Genomic DNA, 17,821 nt, shown 5'->3' with positions numbered 1-17,821 from the left:
TAGTAAGTGTATTTCCCATAATGTTGAAGTTTTCAGTTATCATGGATTTTAAACTTTTATTAATTTCACTTTCTAATGTCTTTGTTTGTTTCCTGTTTTGTCTGCAAATCTTCTGTTACAGTTAGAGGATGGTTGAGTTTGAAGGGTATTGCCATTGGCCAGCACTGCAGGCTAATAAACTAATTTTTTCATGAGTGTGTTTTTTTTAATTTAACATCAAATTTATACAGCAGCACCAGATCTATTTCAGGAGCTGGCTATAAGAAGGTAATTACTTCATGTTAGATTATGTCATTTACTCAGAGAAGATGAGGAGAGAATGAGTCACCTCCATCAATTAATATGATATATGAGTTGATAAGGGATATGGGTGGGATATTTGCCACATCTATGAGAGTCACAAGGTGATAATTTGAAATTCCCTTCAAGGTCTCCCCTGTTTTTTAATGAAGTTGGCTATTAAAGTGGTATTTCATACACATGTAATTATTTCTTTATTGATTCGTCAGCATCTTAGGGAATGGTTTCTCATGACGTATATCCCTGCTATGATAACCCGTCTCAATTGCAATCATGAGACATAATCATTACGAGAAAGACCCCCCTGGGAAATGTGCAAAATGGGTTGACGTGAGTGTCCAAGTGTGTATCTGTGTGTAAATGTTTGTACAAAAGTGTGTGCACTTACTTGTTGTAGTATTTGGGCAGTTACACAACGTCCCTCCACACTAACACTTAAGTCTTATCTAGTAGCAACAAGGAGGTACTTGATCTCATGTGCAAGCAGTGACTGATAAATTTCTTTCTTTCTCTCTCTTGCCATTCCTCCTTCCCCCTGCTCATGTCTCTTCTGCTTCAGGCTGTGAGGACGGGGGGGAAGATGAGACCTCCCAGCCCTCTGCTGATCCTGCTGTACGTCACGCTGTCCAAGAGTGTAAAGGTGGTCTCTAAGAGAGGCTCAGGTATTTAACACCCTGTCCACCGCCTGTGCTTGCAGCCCCTGTATGTTAAGACTCTTTTTATGTATGTGTGTGAGTGTGCTCCAAGTGTTGTGTCTGTCTTTATGGTGGCCACCAACCATTGTCATCATGATTTGGAGGCTTTTTGTCATTTCATTTAAATGAGTAATTTTTGTGCTGTTGTTTTATGAACTTCTGTCTACAATAAATATAAATAGTCCGGACCTTAAAAGACAATAATTGACACTGTTGGATTGTGTTTAGCTGGTGAATAATCAGCAATATTTAATTATTTGTTATTGCTGACATTATGCCTAATAGTGTTTTCCCCATGATACTGCAGGCTTCAGGTGCTCCTAGAAAACACTACTGTCTCACTGGTGTGTGTGTCACATGCTTTAAAAATATTTTTCAAAAAGATGATAGGCAGGTAATTGCGAGGGATGACTCCCTTCCCACTTCTGTGAGAATGACTCCGACAGGAAAATGGGAACACTGTTGAGCAATTTAGATGTAAGTGCAGCTTTTATGCCTGCGTCTTAGGTGAAGAGCATGTGAATTAATGAAAAGGTATACATTGTACTTTTTAGAATTAGCTAGACCTTCCTCAATCTAGAGAGAGTGACAGCAACCAAATGATCCAATTGCTCAGTGACTGGGTCATGGAGGGTTACTGTGAAACTCATTTCAGCTCTAAATGCCAGCAAATTGAGCATCAATTGTGAACAAATCCAAAGGTCAAAAGAGAAAATGGAGAGTAAAAAGATTGAAGGTAGAAACTTTTCATGACAGGAATACATATAGGGATTCAGACAGTCAGTTAACACTCTGTGAAGACTAGCTGCCATTACTGAGAAAAAGTAAGTCACTCATCTAAGATAATATGTATTTTTTGTTTCCATAAAATCCATTGTTTGTATACAGGAATGTGTCTGGCTGTGTTTATACTGCAGACATGAGTGGGCATGTCTGAAGATTTAAGGACTGACCTTTAGCTTAAGGTTTTATATTGAAGGAAGCATGCTCACAGACACAAAGAGCAGAAGGGCAGCTTATCAATGAATAATGTGCTTCAATCAGCGAAGAAGATGGTCAGTGACACAGAATACAGACACACTTACTTGTACACCTACTGAACTGGAAAAAAAACACACCCTCAGGAAACAAACTAAAAAAAATAGAATATACTATCCTCATTATTGTGGCTGACTGTCCATGCAACGGTTTCAAGAAGTTAAACAGCTTAAGGCCTGGTCACACCAGGAAGTGGCACAGCAAAATTCATTCTTCATGAAAGTTGTTATTCTAGAAGCTTGGATAACGCATTTGCAGGGCTAGCTGGTTAAGTACTGCAGCTGTCCTGTAGCTTGAGTACGGTGTCAGGATTGTATGTCATTACACTCAATAAAGACATACTGAAGCGGGGAAAAAGCTCCAAACTAGCATGTACAATAGTTTTCACAGTTTATTCAAAAGACATATTTGAGTCTTGTTTCATAACTGTCTGCAAACCACTCTTTAGTGGAACTGCCCTGACAGAGGAGGTTAAATAAAACTGAATGGACGCTTTAGCTTCCTGACACGATAGCTTCCTTATTCCTTTTGGATATATAATATAATATATAATATGGCTGGCTGCCAATCAGACAAATTAGCATGTCAAAGTTCACCAAAGAAAAATTTGAATGGATATACTTCACCTCCGCAATTGAATCCACTGATGGTGCCAATTCCATTGGAAATAAGCGATTTTGCCATTTTTAATGCTACTGTGAGCAGGCCTCAATACTCTACTACTTGCTATATGTTATGTGTTTGACTTAATATATTACAAACCTTGGACTGCTAAGGTTAGACGCGAGCACTTGTATGTTGTAAGTCTATGTTGTTAAATCTCCCAAGTCTCTGGACATGAACAATATTTAAAGTTATTCTCCTTAAAATACTATACATATATATATATATATATATATATATATATATATATATATATTATATAATTTTATGGACATACACATCTGATGTTGCACTATAATTAGTTGTTTAAGACAATAATCATACCTGTAATTAGTTCAAATAAAAGGTTAGACACAAAGCCAAGCTCATGTCAGTGAAACCAGCCTATTAGCCTGATCAGGCCCTTAAGACTTGCAAGACTCGCCTTGCAAAGATCAATCAAGTATAATTGATCCAGCAATTTTGCAGTCTGAAAATTATTTTCCAACTAAATATATGAGGGCTTTGGTCATATAACTGTCATAACAAGGTTCCTGTCTTATGGTTATAGAATACAGTAACACAAAAAGAGACACGTTTCATGGAATTTAACTGGATTTCTGTTCAACTATTGAGATGTCCCTAATAGGTAATTGACTGCATTTGTGTGTCTCATTAGGTATTTGTATTGTAGAGTTGTGTCATTAGGGTTTATGTAGGAGTTTGAATCCATGTATGTATGGACATACCAAGGTATGTGGTTGCTTGTGTGTGATTGTGTGTTAAAATTGTCTGTGAAATTGTCTTAATTTATGTGCCTACACATGCACACAAACATGTAAGGTTGTACATTTTGATCCGTGGAGGATTTCTGTATAGATCAGAGACAGGGCATTTCAGATCAATCAAGTGGGTCCTCTGTGTCCTTTGGTCAAATATCGATATCAGTAAAGTCAATATTAAACTCTAACTGAAAGGTCAAAGGTTATGGAGTGTCACAGGGCAGCTTGGCTATTTAATCGCACTTTGAAAGGCTTCTGTGTCTGCCTCAGATTATAAATAGAGGCAGGTGGAAATCAGACATGCTCACAGTAAACATGTTATCTGGTAAATTGACACAGTCACTCGTTCTCTCTCTGAATTGTTTGTTTAAATCTTTGTTTGGAAAAAAAGTGTTAATTTCACTTGAGTTGTTTGCATGAAATCCTTTTGTCAATGTAGGCATTGCAGGTGTTGTGATTTCAGTATCTTATTTTGGATATTATTAAACTGTGTCGTTCTAAAACATGTCAAATTATTTTTTCTGCCTTACTCTATCCTTCTCGCCAGAACTAGTCTCTGAAAAAGTGAACAGGATGAAGGTTCAGTGTCTGTGTTAAAGACGAAATGTGGTGGTTAAGGAGATTAATTGGCTGATAAAGTCCCTGGTGAGTGATTGTTTTCTGGTTCAAAGGTTTGGGATATTTGTCTTCATGTGCTGGGGATGAAAGAGATGGAGCAGCTGGACTCTCATGACTGCTATTAAATTAATTTCAAATGACCACCTCTGGCTTCATACATGCACCTAGGTCAAAGTCATTTATAGGTAGTTGTTACTATTGTTGAGTCCAAACCAGACATTTTAATACAACTCAGAGAGAGGAAAAGAAAGTTTGAGACAAAGAAATAGACCTTTGTATGGATTACTGTTATAATGAATTGTTTGTGGGGCATTCCGCATCAGATGGGAATACTATTGTTTGTGTAGGGTTGCAGGAAGAGTAGGGAATTTGACTTGACAATCTTGAATCATTATGTGTGAGAGATTGGCTATGAGGCCTTGGTAAGCCCTCAAGAGAGACTGGATAAAGCAGCTTTTCAATAGATTTTCCCTACCAATGTCCAAGCGGCATTCCCAGAGTTTGTAGCACTCCAAAATCCTATAATGATTCAATGTGGAGTCTTCTTGGCCCTGTCTTACCTGCACTAATGAGTTTCCCAAAGGTGTGGAGGCTGTATGTGTTTCTTATTCCGCACCATGCTTGGCATTGCCCATTGTTTTAATGACCAGTCAGGCTCTGCAGAATTGGATATCAGTTGGGGTACATTTCTGTTGTTGGTTTGTGATTTTCTGTTGTGTGTGCACACACGTCTATAGGTGCATGTATGAGCAGTTCACACACAGGTCATGTTTGATCCACATCTTCTGCTCTGCTGCTGCAAATTAGTATTTTTTTTTCACCAAGCACTCTGCTCACTATGTCCTCTCACCTCGGTGTGATTGTGCAAGTGGGCTGGCCGTGGCCATGCTGACACTGCATGAGATTCACTCCCAGGGACTTTGCACAGGTCTCTGACAGGGACAAGTTGTCAGGGTGCATCCATCAGACTCCAATTGTCCTCGTTTTGGTCCGACCCAGCTCAGTCAGACCTGAGCAAGCCCATTCCAGTCTCTCTGCTGGAGATCAGCCCATAAAGACCCAGACTTTAATCAGTCAAGACAGGAGTCTTTAACCGGGGTCTCAGTCTGCCCGCAAACCCAATTACCAGTTTGCGGCAGGCTGTAAGTAGCACTGAAGAATGTTACATATGGGTAAGAACTTTCAGACAAAACCCAAAACCTAGATGTCTGCACACCTCAACACAATGCAGAGTCTAACATTGTTAAGAGCAAGACAGTGAGGGATCAAGAATAATACATAGAGTAAAAGGTGTTTATAAGTATTGCTGAAGGGATAAATTGATTAAATGAACAGAAAATGAACTGATGACATTCATGATGACACAGTCAGTCTTTCATTAAGTAAAATTGTTAATCATACTTGACAGTAAATTCTTTTTTGAGTCAATTGAATGATTTCTACTTAAATGGCTGCTCCAAGACAAAATACAACATTTAAAGACATCATTTTGGACTGTGGTAACTTCATATAAGCATCTCTCATTTATTAGCCAAGTAATTGACTGATTGAAAAACAAACAATGAACCTATCTATAATGAAAATACTGTAATAGCTTAACATTGTTTGCAGGTATACATATATAAAAAAGTGGTTGATGAAGGGAAATTAATTCTACACAGCACGATGGGAAACAGGACAATGGCCTGTCCCAACGAGTTGATGCTCATCAACCCACAATGACACATAGAAAACAATTGGATTTTGCCATTTAAATGATCCCAAAGGGGACGCAAAGCAAACTTTTACAGTGAGATCATTTCATCACCAGTTGTCTGTCCTGGTTAAAATCAGCTTCCAGCTCTGTGTCCTGTGTATGAATCTGGAGCAGGTCTAGAGTCACATTGAAAAGCTGAATTAGACATATGTGGATCCTGTCAAACACTTGTTGGTACTGCTCCACTGGTTTCAAAGTTTCAGCAGAGATCAAGAGAAATGATCACTGTGGAAAAGTGGGGATGAAGATATAGCTGGTCAGCCCAATATACCATGGCACCTCTTTAGATTTTGGCCTTGGTCAGACAACATTCCCTTCAGTCATTTCAAACACACATCATAAACTGGATCCCCTGCCTTGCACACTTTTTGTGTTGAGCGCTGACTGTCTTAAGGACAGAGGCCAGCCACAGCATTGCACATTGTGCCCAGTTATAAGTCAAAATGACATTATTCAAATGTACACCATTTGGAAAATAGAGACTCAGGACTTGGTCCAGGCTCTGAAAAGTGGCCACATGGATCTGACAAACCTGAAAGAAAGTATATATTGGACTGAGCTTTGGACATTCCACTGACAAGGTGAGTTATCCGAGCCCGTTCTCATCTCAGGTCGTCATATACTGAGGATTTGAGAAAGAGTGACAAAGCATAGGTATTTAGGGGTACCTTTAGCGTCTGTGTGAGACGAACCGGGTGCGTCTCCATGAGATGCTTCCAGAAGCGTCTCTATGAGACGCTCTGGGGCGTCCCGTACAGACCGGAAGTGCTAGCTAGCTAGCAACATTCGCGATAAAGGTGTTGACAGCCCCCCGAAGCCCCTACCCTTACCACAACCATCAGAAATGTTAGTACCTAAACCTGTCACTGAATGTATGCATGTTAGCCTCCCTTGTGTTGCTGCAATGTAGGAAATGGGGGCGTTTCATACGGACGCTGAAGGGTACATTTAGTGTAAAATCCTTACGCTTTGTCACGCTGTCTGAAAGCGTCAAGTTATGACGCATTGAGATGAGAATGTGTTGGTTATCCAGTGTTAAATCTAGTGGAATTAAACAAAAGCATAGCCTGATTAATTCAGATGGTGATCCACCTGAGGCATCAAATTATGACACTTTCAGTAGCCGCTTTCACACAGAGATCCCGCAATAAACGCGGAAAGAATGTCCGCCAATATGCCACATTCGCTCATTCATACTGAACAAAATAGTGCTGCATAATCCCGCCACCTTGTGTGCTTTCACAAAGCGACCCGGCTTTCCGGGCTACCTCCACTGAGTCTGCCTACTACAGTGGACATACGCTGCCTGAGCTTATCAGGTCAATTTTCTGAATGAATTATCCTGTGCAGACTCCCGTTCGTAAAACAACTGTAAACACTGTTAAAACAGACGAAAATATATAATTATAATCTTTATTTGTAGAGCACTTTTCAAAAACAAGTTACAAAGTGCTTCAACAAGTGCAAAGACAACAATACAAGCAAGAAAACATTGAAAAGACCAAAATATACATTTAAGATAAATATAAAATAAGTACAATAGAATAAAATAAAAGGGATAAAATAAAGTCAAATAAGATCAGGAAAGGCTCACCTATAAAAGTATGTTTTAAGAAGGGACTTAAAAGAGTTCACTGACTCAGCCGACCTGATTTCCTCGGGCAGGCTGTTCCAGAGCCTCGGGGCCCTGACAACAAACACTCTGTCCCCTTTAGTTTTCAGTCGAGACTCTGGAACAGACAACAGACCTCTGCCCGAGGATCTCAAGGTACGTGCTGATGCGTATGGGACTAAAAGGTCAGAAATATAACAAGGCGAGAGGCCATGAAGAGCTTTAAAAGTGATCAATAAAATTTTAAAGTCAATTCTAAAACACACTGGGAGCCAGTGTAATGAAGCTAAAATAGGAGTAATGAGGTCATATTTCTTTGTTCTGGTTAAAAGCCTGGCAGCTGAGTTCTGGACAGTCTGGAGTCGATCAATAGATTTTTGGGTTAAACAAGTGAAAAGGCTGTTGCAATAATCCAGGCGTGATGAGATGAAGGCGTGTAAAATGGTCTCGGTGTCCTTAAAAGTTAACATAGATCAAATTTTTGCTATATTTCTAAGTTGATAAAAACATGATTGAACAAGCTTTGTGGTGTGCTGCTCGAAATTTAAATTACTATCAAACCAGACACCAAGGTTCTTTGCAACAGGCTTAATGTGATTTACTAGGGAACCAGCAGATGGCAGTATTTGTTTTGCCATCTGCTGGGACCCGATGACCAGGATTTCTGTTTTGTCTGAGTTCAGCTGGAGGAAATTATTTGACATCCATTTTTAACTTCACAAAGGCAGTTTTTAAGTGAACTCAGCATTCCATGATCTGGGGATGTGACGGGCAAGTACATTTATGTCATCAGCATAAATATGAAAAGAAATACCATGTTTATGGATAATATGTCCAAGGGGAAGCAGATACAAGGAAAACAAAATGGGTCCTAAGACCGACCCCTGAGGCACACCATATTTAACTGGACAGAACGAAGAGACATAGTTGTTTACAGACACGCAAAACTTCCAATTTGACAGGTAGGATGAAAACCATTCTAGGGCAGTACCAGAGATCCCCACCCAGTGCCTCAGTCTGTCTAACATGATGTTGTGATCAATGGTGTCAAAAGCAGCGCTAAGGTCCAGGAGTACCAGGACTGAGCACATGCCTTCGTGAGCAGACATTAAAAGGTCATTGGTGACTTTAAGCAGGGCAGTCTCAGTGCTGTGGTACTTCCTGAAACCAGATTGAAACTTTTCAAATAATTTGTTATTTTCCAGTACAGTGAGCAGTTGTTTGGACACAATTATTTCTAGAATCTTTGCAATAAAAGGCAGTTTTGAAATTGGTCTAAAATTATGTGGGAGGGAGGGATCTAAACCAGGTTTCTTTAAAAGCGGGTTCACGCAAGCCGTTTTAAAATAATCAGGGACACAACCAGTAGATAGGGAGCTGTTAAAAACAGAGATCAAATGGGGCCCAACAGAATCCATTACTTTCAATAAAAACTTTGTAGGTATTACATCAAGTGGGCTGGAGGACACTCTGATTTGTGATACTGTTTTTAAAAGCTCAGACAAGTCGATGGGATAAAACTGCTTAAAACTCTCTTGTTGCTGGTGAGGGACCTCTGAGTAAGAGGCCATGGGGGTAATAGAGGCTCTGATTGACACCACCTTATTGGTAAAATAAGATAAAAACAATTTACAATTTAACAATTTAAAAGAAACTATTTAACTGCATAGCCTACTTAATCATAGTAGAAGCACAAAAAGCAAGCACTGATTAACAAATCAGCAAAATCTAAACATGTCAGCAAACTCAGACGGACAAAATGTTCTGATTCTGAAATGTTCACAGAGACCTGTGAAGAAGCACAAAAATTATACTTCCGGTGGACGATGAAGCCAGGCTGAGGACGTAATAAAACTGTGGCGCAGCCGGGCACAGTGGACTTTCAGAGTTAGACAGTTAAAAAAAGACCATGACTTATAACAATGGCGTTGAAATGTCACACCAGTTCCGGCATGCAGGCTGTGGCTTTTTAGACAGACATCGTTCCGCCTCTGTTACTAACAACATTCCCGGCTCAGAGGAGGATCAAATCGGACCCTTCTTTTCGGCTGGGTACCTTTCATACAGCGCAGCGAGCCAGCATATTGGCATAATAATCCAAGAAAAGTGGGCAGTGTGAAAGCGCCTAGTGTCACATTAGAATGTAGTGTGTCATGCAGTGTGCTTTGTGATACTGATAATATTTCAGTAATAGCCTTTAATTCTGCCTTGATGACTTTGTGGTCAGGGAAGGGAAATGGCTGGTTCAATACATGTACAAAAACTAATTTTAGGATTACCTCACCAACCAAATCCAAACACTTTTTAACAGAGTTATAACATCCACATTTCTGATATCTCACCTTAGAATTGTATAACGTTTGAGCTATGAGACAGTAGTGTGTTTTTTGCAAATCCTAATAATTCATGGGGATAGAAAGCTACATCATTTTGTGACTATGTTAGGCAACAAATGTTTTTACGATGGCTCACTATGCAGAGAGGGTGAGCACTGTGCTGGGACTTTCACTGCCTGCCCATCAATCAGTGTCACCTGGTCAAAGGTTAAGTGTAGTGTATCGTCATGAGATTGGTCCACAGTGTGTTTTTTTTTTCTTTTGCCCCAGACTCACTGCCTGAACATAAAAAGACAATAGCCCTGATCATGAATTGCTCACAGCTGTGACTCTGCGCCATCACAACGTCTGCTGCCTCTGCTGTCCCATATAGAGACCAAAAATAAAACGTTGCATGAACACTTTGTCCATTTATGCACCCCAAATGTCATGAGAGGGCTAGACAATACACATCACTAAACACATCCCGGCCTGCTGACCGGTCTGTTAGCTGGAATAATGGCTCTTAAACACAGCCTGCAGGGATGAGTGAACATGCTGCAGTGGAAAACAACACTCTGCACTCAGCTCAAATACAATGGGAGCCTTGATATTTCTTACACTTACTTTACAGTAAATATGTGGAGAATAGTAAAAGAATAGTCTCTCAGAAAAAAATACACAAAATGAAACACTAAAATAAATCTAACATATTCATGTTTTTTGAAAGGTTTGCTTACATCTGGAATGTTTATAGAAAACCTGCCTATTTACTTAATAATCAGTTGAAAAACCAAATGCTGATTTTTTTAAAATTTGCTCTTAAGCAATGTATGTAAATAAACCTTTTCACATGCTCAAAAAAACTATGGATTGGACCTTTAAAGAGTAACCATTGTTGTATACCTGTTGGTTTCAAAATAATTTTAGAAAGAAAGCGAATTGTAATTGTAAAAACAGATATGGGCTACAGAGAGCGGTACCAGCTGTGACTGCTGGTTTAATGTAGCGTAGCGTCCCAAAAGCCACTGCTGTCAGCTTGCTGTCTACATACTCGGATATGACAGGACATTGCTACCCAATGATCCCAGCAGAAGATGTCAGGAATGTGTGTGTGTGTGGGTGTGTGGGTGTGTGCGGTTGTGTATTCATCTGAAATATTCTCTGTGTGACTTGTGATATCCCAACCTTGGACTCTTGGAGCGGGGATAAAAATGATACAACCAATATTCTAGATGACTCTGCAAAGTCCCGCTCCAAATCCCTGATAAGAGCCTGTCATGGATAACTGTAAATCTGACATGGCCCCAAGGCAGTGTGGGGGATGAAGTCCATGGAGCTGATGCCTGAATAACCTCACGATAAGTGTGAGGACAGGAACACAAAATCCAGTCAGTCAGTCAGTAAGATAATTTATTTGTCAAGGCGCTCTCCTTTCATTTCACAAATCATAGCGGTGCAATTTCTCTGACACTTTAAAACTAAAATGTGCTTGACTATACGTTTTCTCTGTCAAGCAGATGGGCTAAATGACCTACACAAATAAGATGTAGTGAGACCTTGTTTCTACTTGTCATGCCTGTCTCATACCCCGAGGCTTCCTAGATGCTTGTGCAGGAAAGAGTGTAACAGTTTACTGAGAGATCAACTCTAACTTGACATGTCTAAAATGATGTTACCCATCCAAGAGTAGTTTCAGCCTCTGTCTTGTTTCTCTTTTTGCATCACCGTGCTAACCTAATTGCATTTGATGCTCATTAACAATGCTGTGCTCGTCCTGGGTGCCTGCTTTCTTGATGTGAGCCACTAAGCAGGAACATCTAACTAAGGATGTACTGATGATAAGTAGGGAATATGGCCAGCTGTATCAGCCCACAGGACATCAATAAGCAAGCATGTCGACTCTGGTATAAACATGTTTGTTATCCTGCAGTTTTTGCCGCTTTGATACACACACATTCACTTTTCATAAGAATGCATACATGCACACACAGTACATGTACAACAACACAACAGAGAAACAACCACAGGATGTACACTCACCTAAAGGATTATTAGGAACACCATACTAATACTGTGTTTGACCCCCTTTCACCTTCAGAACTGTCTTAATTCTACGTGGCATTGATTCAACAAGGTGCTGAAAGCATTCTTTAGAAATGTTGGCCCATATTGATAGGATAGCATCTTGCAGTTGATGGAGATTTGTTTGGATGCACATCCAGGGCACGAAGCTCCCGTTGCACCACATCCCAAAGATGCTCTATTGGGTTGAGATCTGGTGACTGTGGGGGCCATTTTAGTACAGTGAACTCATTGTCATGTTCAAGAAACCAATTTGAAATGATTCGAGCTTTGTGACATGGTGCATTATCCTGCTGGAAGTAGCCATCAGAGGATGGGTACATGGTGGCCATAAAGGGATGGACATGGTCAGAAACAATGCTCAGGTAGGCCGTGGCATTTAAACGATGCCCAATTGGCACTAAGGGGCCTAAAGTGTGCCAAGAAAACATCCCCCACACCATTACACCACCACCACCAGCCTGCACAGTGGTAACAAGGCATGATGGATCCATGTTCTCATTCTGTTTACTCTACCATCTGAATGTCTCAACAGAAATCGAGACTCATCAGACCAGGCAACATTTTTCCAGTCTTCAACTGTCCAATTTTGGTGAGCTCTTGCAAATCGTAGCCTCTTTTTCCTATTTGTAGTGGAGATGAGTGGTACCCGGTGGGGTCTTCTGCTGTTGTAGCCCATCCGCCTCAAGGTTGTGCGTGTTGTGGCTTCACAAATGCTTTGCTGCATACCTCGGTTGTAACGAGTGGTTATTTCAGTCAAAGTTGCTCTTCTATCAGCTTGAATCAGTCGGCCCATTCTCCTCTGACCTCTAGCATCAACAAGGCATTTTCGCCCACAGGACTGCCGCATACTGGATGTTTTTCCCTTTTCACACCATTCTTTGTAAACCCTAGAAATGGTTGTGCGTGAAAATCCCAGTAACTGAGCAGATTGTGAAATACTCAGACCGGCCTGTCTGGCACCAACAACCATGCCACGCTCAAAATTGCTTAAATCACCTTTCTTTCCCATTCTGACATTCAGTTTGGAGTTCAGGAGATTGTCTTGACCAGGACCACACCCCTAAATGCATTGAAGCAACTGCCATGTGATTGGTTGATTAGATAATTGCATTAATGAGAAACTGAACAGGTGTTCCTAATAATCCTTTAGGTGAGTGTATTGTATACTCTGGAAAATTTTGTTCATTCTTTCTCTTTGGCTCACAACACACACATATGCACTACGGAGAATGTCCTGGCCTGGTCAATACCTCTCTCTCTAAATGATGAGAAATGGCCTGCGCTGCAGTAACACTGTGCTGGGAGATTGATCACATGCAGACTACTGGAGATTAAATGGCTTTCTTGTGGAGAGCCAGACTGGATGGTGCATTGTGTAGATAGGAAGCCAGTTTTCTTTGCTCGTTCACAATGTGCTATAATGCATTGATTTGTATAGGAAGGTTGAGTGTGACTGCATCATTATTTTGCTTACTAGAGTAAAAAAAAAAAAAGAGTGTTGCGTAATATTACTTTTAAGTAAAGCAGAGACACATTAGACACAGCTGCCTCTATGAAAACAATAAAACACAGGCTTGTATAGATTACAGTAGCTACACCATGTTTCAACATATACCTAGTTAACTAGGTCAATGCTTAATAAATTGCCTCCACAATGTAAAGGCTGTCCTCTCTGCCACCATGCCAGCTTCCAGTAGTACACAACCACCTTCCAGAAAGTTGGAAAGAAACAGAAACACCTTTTCTTTTTTTTCTTCTCTGTGGCAACAAAAAGAACAGGAAAACTTTGTTGCCTGTTACCCCCAACACTGGTAAAGAACAAGGAAGTTGTTGATTGTATCATCTGTCAAAGACTGGACTTGTTATCATGTTGGTTTGTGCCTCTGTTGGAAGCCATTTCTGGAAATGTGGAGGGCAAGAGTTCATAAAAAATATATATCTTAGTGATACACACAGTAAGACAGTAAGATGGTAGGTAAATGGTTAAACCACATGACAAGTAAGTAGTTTTTATTATTGAAGACCATCATAGCGTGGGATATTACTCCCTCTGGATAATGTATACTCAGCGAGTACATGTATGTGTGTGAAATGGGGTGTGTATAGTTGTATGTGATTGGTGTGGTGTGTGGAGGATGGAGGCCGTATAGTGAACAGATGATTAGAGAGACGTGCGGTTTGATGTGTGTGTGCTGGTCTTTACTGATAATGAAGCAATTATGCTGGGGAATCATTCATGTTTGTGGCACAAGGAAAAATAATGTAATATTCAGCATATGCACTGGTGCAAGTGAGTGTGTGTGTGTGTGTGTGTGTGTGTGTGTGTGTGTGTGTGTGTGTGTGTGTCTAAGTGGTTTTATAAGTACTACAGAAATAGACTGCCATGTAATTAAATGCTGGTAAATGAGAACGAGTTGCACTAGATGCTTTTATTAACATCAAGGCAATTTGGCCCACATTAAATGGTTGTGATATAGCAGCAAGGTATGTGCTCTGTTTGTGAGTATGTGTTGTAATGTCTAATTTCCCAGAGAAGCCTTGAGTGTCCATTATATGTTGGCTCACGGATTATTATGAACATGTAATTCCTGTGCTGATTGGTGAATTTTTCCTGGTGAGTTTAAAATTCCCCAAGTTCCCAATTAGTGTTTTCTCTATTATTGGACACAACCAATGATGGAACAAGCATTCAGATTATTTGCTTAAGTAAGAGTAGAAATACAACAGTGTAGAATTACTTTGTTGTGAGTCCTGAATTCCAAGTGCTACTTCAGTAAAAACAGACAAGTTTTGTCCTCAAAATGTAATTAAAGTATGAAGTGTAAAACTAGGCATGCATGAAAAAACATCGTTACATTTCTTCTATATTATATATTTGGATTATTATTACTGGGCCATTAACATGTGAACAGCATTGTAACATTGTAGCTGGTCAGGTTGATTTTAATTGTAAAATGTCCCTTTCTTTAATCAATAAAGCATCGTATTTTATAAGCTGTTTGTAAGTAAAATCTGAAACTGCAAAGTAACTCTAAATGTAGTACAGTAAAAAGTACAATGTTGGAGTAGAAGTCTACAAGTTCTTAAAGATTGCACTTAAAGGTTCAGTGTGTAAGATTTAGTGGCATCTAGAGGCGAGGGTTGCGAATTGCAACCATCTGTCCAGTCTACCACTGCCCCCTACCCTTTTATAAAAGCGTAGGACAGCTACAGTGGCTCTCAAAAGCACAAAAGCACAAAGCACAAAAAGCACAAAAGGTGTCTCTTCTGAGAGAGCAGTGAGTGGCCAATCAAGGCTTCCACCAGATTATGATGCTTTGATAGTGGCAAAAAATATAAACAAATAAATTATTTGATAGTGATGCTGAAATAGATCTCAGTCATGACAGCAACAGTTACTCACATAATCACTTCCTCTTTAGTGGTTTTGCCATCAAAATAAAAGCGCGAGAAGCTTGTTTACTGTAATTCTGTATTTGGAGTTGAACTGAGCTTTTACTTTGAAAAATTCTGAATGACATTTACTAACACAGACCACGCCTACGAACATAGAAGATTGTTTGTTGCTTGTAATGGAGCCGAGATATATTGTATATATGAGGTGTGATGGATAAAGGGTTGAGGGGAAGACAGGTGAAGGATGAAGGGGAGGAGTCTGATCCGCGCCCATGGATGCATGAGTGAAGAGCAGACCGGTGTCTGCTGGCGAGAGGATGTGCGGGAACCGGTGGAGTCGAGACTCTGGGTGGGGGAGTGCGGAAAACGTGCGGAAACCCCCAAAAGAACTTCAGATGGAAAGGTGTGTGTGAGGTATACTGGTGAGGACCAGCGGCCAAGGATTTGATTATGTTGTTTGGGATTCCCTGCTTGGAGTCGGTGGAGGCAGCTCTGATGCGGAACAGATGCCCAAAGTAGAATTTGGCGGAGGTGTTGGTGAAACCAGAGGAGTGTGGCTACTTCCCTGTCTCTGTGACGAACAGAGGATCTTGGGGGAAAGAGTGGCTGGCTATTCTCGAGTCTACGTAGAGTCGTATTGGTTCGTACGGACTGAGGTAAGAATTGAGTCGGAAGAGGTAGATGGGTCGTGGTAGACCGGATTGGTTGGTTTCGCTGACATGAAGTGATGTAGTGTGTCTGCGGATTGTATGGGAATGTCGGGCCATATTGACGTGTAGACTCGGATGGTATTGGAGGCTGGAGGTGATGAACTCTGAGAAGCAAGAAGTTGAAAATGCCAGTAGGAACATGGATTCTAGGACTCCGTCCGTGTACAGAGTCAGATAACCTGATCTGAGTGAGAAAGAGAGTCAGCAATAGTGTTTTCGTGGCCTGGGATATGGGAGGCTCGGATGATGAATTGGTGCTGTGCTGAAAACCAAGGTGAGCCTGTGCATGAATTGAGTTATGTCTGGGCAATGGGACCGTCCTCTGTTAATTATGTCTACCATGCACTATGTCTGAGTATATTGTGATAGTTTTGTTGGACTGTTTAGGTCCCCCAAAGAATGACTGCGATAAGACTGGGTTTGTGTCGTAGATGGTAGGGGAAGGAGGGAGGGCTGAAAATTCAGGTGTCCAGTCTGCTGTGAACCAACTACCGCCGTAGTAGCCGCAGACAACAGAAGGGGCAGCGTCTGTGAAGAGCTGGATCACTTCTGGCTTGGTGACATGGTCATCATGGAAGAAGGAGATGCCCTTCCAGGATGAAAGGAAATGTAACCATGTTTAGGCTCCATTTGCATCTAGTTTGATGTGGTCATGGAGAGATAGGACGGAAGCGCCTATGGAAAGGAGATCTGACGGGAAGGACTGACCTTGTGGGATGATCCGGGTGATGTAGTTAAGTGGCCTAGTAGTGGTGGCCAGAAGGAAATTGGAAATTAGCAAGGAAATGCGGTGGATTTTCTTGAGGGCAAGGATGCCTGGAGTGACCCTGAGTCGAAGGTGATGCCCCGGAACTCCAGTGATGTGTTGGGGCCTTCTGTTTTCTCTGGGGAGAGAGGGACTCCGAGTTTGTGTAGTGCGGAAGTCGGGATGTTGAGGCCATTAGATGGTGGCATAGAGGGTGGCAAAAGTTGAGGAAGTCATCTAAGACGTGAATATATGTTCAATATATATTATTCAATATATATTAATTATTAATTAATTTAATTTAATTGTTATGTTTTATTATTGGGCTGTTCTTGCGCTCGAAGGTTAGACGAACTGCGAAGTAGTAGCGTCCTTCCAGAGAACTGCAAAAAGGTGCCAGTAGTCGGGGTGAATGGGAAACACTTGCTGCGCTGGTGATATCTGCCTTGGATGGCCAGGCTCCTAGCCCTGCGGTGCGGATCTCTTTCTTTCGGTGTGTTGCTCATGTGTTTGGCTGCAAGCAAATAATTTTTATTTGGGGAGTGATTGATGGTAGGGGAGCTATGAGAGGCTCTCTGCGGGAAACGGTTGGGTTTGGAAGTGTGGAGCTGGGGCGGGAGGCAGAGAGACTCGGCAATAAGCTTGGGGTCTAGGGTGCCCCAGTGTGTCCCTTGGTTGAACTGCTGCATGCGGCCGGCAGCTTGGGACAAAAAGGTAGATGTGTAGATTTATAGATGTGGAAACCGCTGCCGCCAAACTGCGAGGCCAGGTCTTAGATTGGGGAAAGGGAATCGTCCAGCTCTGACCTGTGGTCGGGGAAGACTGAACTTATGTTGTCAGGGTACGAAGAAAAAGGGGAGCAAAATTCTGCTGGTGTTAGTTCTTTGGATCTGGTAGGAAGTGGTTGCTTGAGTTTGATATGGCTGAGAACGGTTTGTAGTTCGCTTGGAATGAGCAGGTTATGTGAGGATGGATTAATTGGTGAAGCGAGTTTGATGTGGTTACCGGCGAGAATCTTTGCATGAAGAAGGTGACACTGGGGAAGGTCTGGCTGGGCCCGCAGGGCTCACCAGGGGTTTGAATAAGTGACTTATGTCAGGATGGATTAATCTGTGAAGCGGTGA

At 41.2% G+C, this 17,821-nt stretch overlaps 1 protein-coding gene across 4 annotated transcripts in view; it reads left to right on the top strand.

Annotated features, from left to right (window-relative positions):
* Nucleotides 1–17,821, top strand: part of il1rapl1a (interleukin 1 receptor accessory protein-like 1a) — a 173,494-nt gene that overhangs the window by 21,870 nt on the left and 133,803 nt on the right. For all 4 annotated transcript variants that reach the window (XM_038720888.1, XM_038720890.1, XM_038720887.1 and 1 more), the window contains exon 2: nucleotides 860–962. In XM_038720888.1, the coding sequence (XP_038576816.1) occupies nucleotides 881–962 (82 nt within the window). In that variant the 5' untranslated portion in view covers nucleotides 860–880. The remainder of the gene's footprint in view (nucleotides 1–859; nucleotides 963–17,821) is intronic.

The sequence above is a fragment of the Micropterus salmoides genome, unplaced genomic scaffold (assembly GCF_014851395.1).
Source record: "Micropterus salmoides isolate LMB-PRFRI ecotype aquatic unplaced genomic scaffold, ASM1485139v1 Ms_hic_scaffold_15, whole genome shotgun sequence".
NCBI lineage: Eukaryota > Metazoa > Chordata > Actinopteri > Centrarchiformes > Centrarchidae > Micropterus > Micropterus salmoides.
The sequence above is the reverse complement of the archived record's forward strand: the minus strand, read 5'-3'. Positions and strand labels throughout refer to the sequence as shown.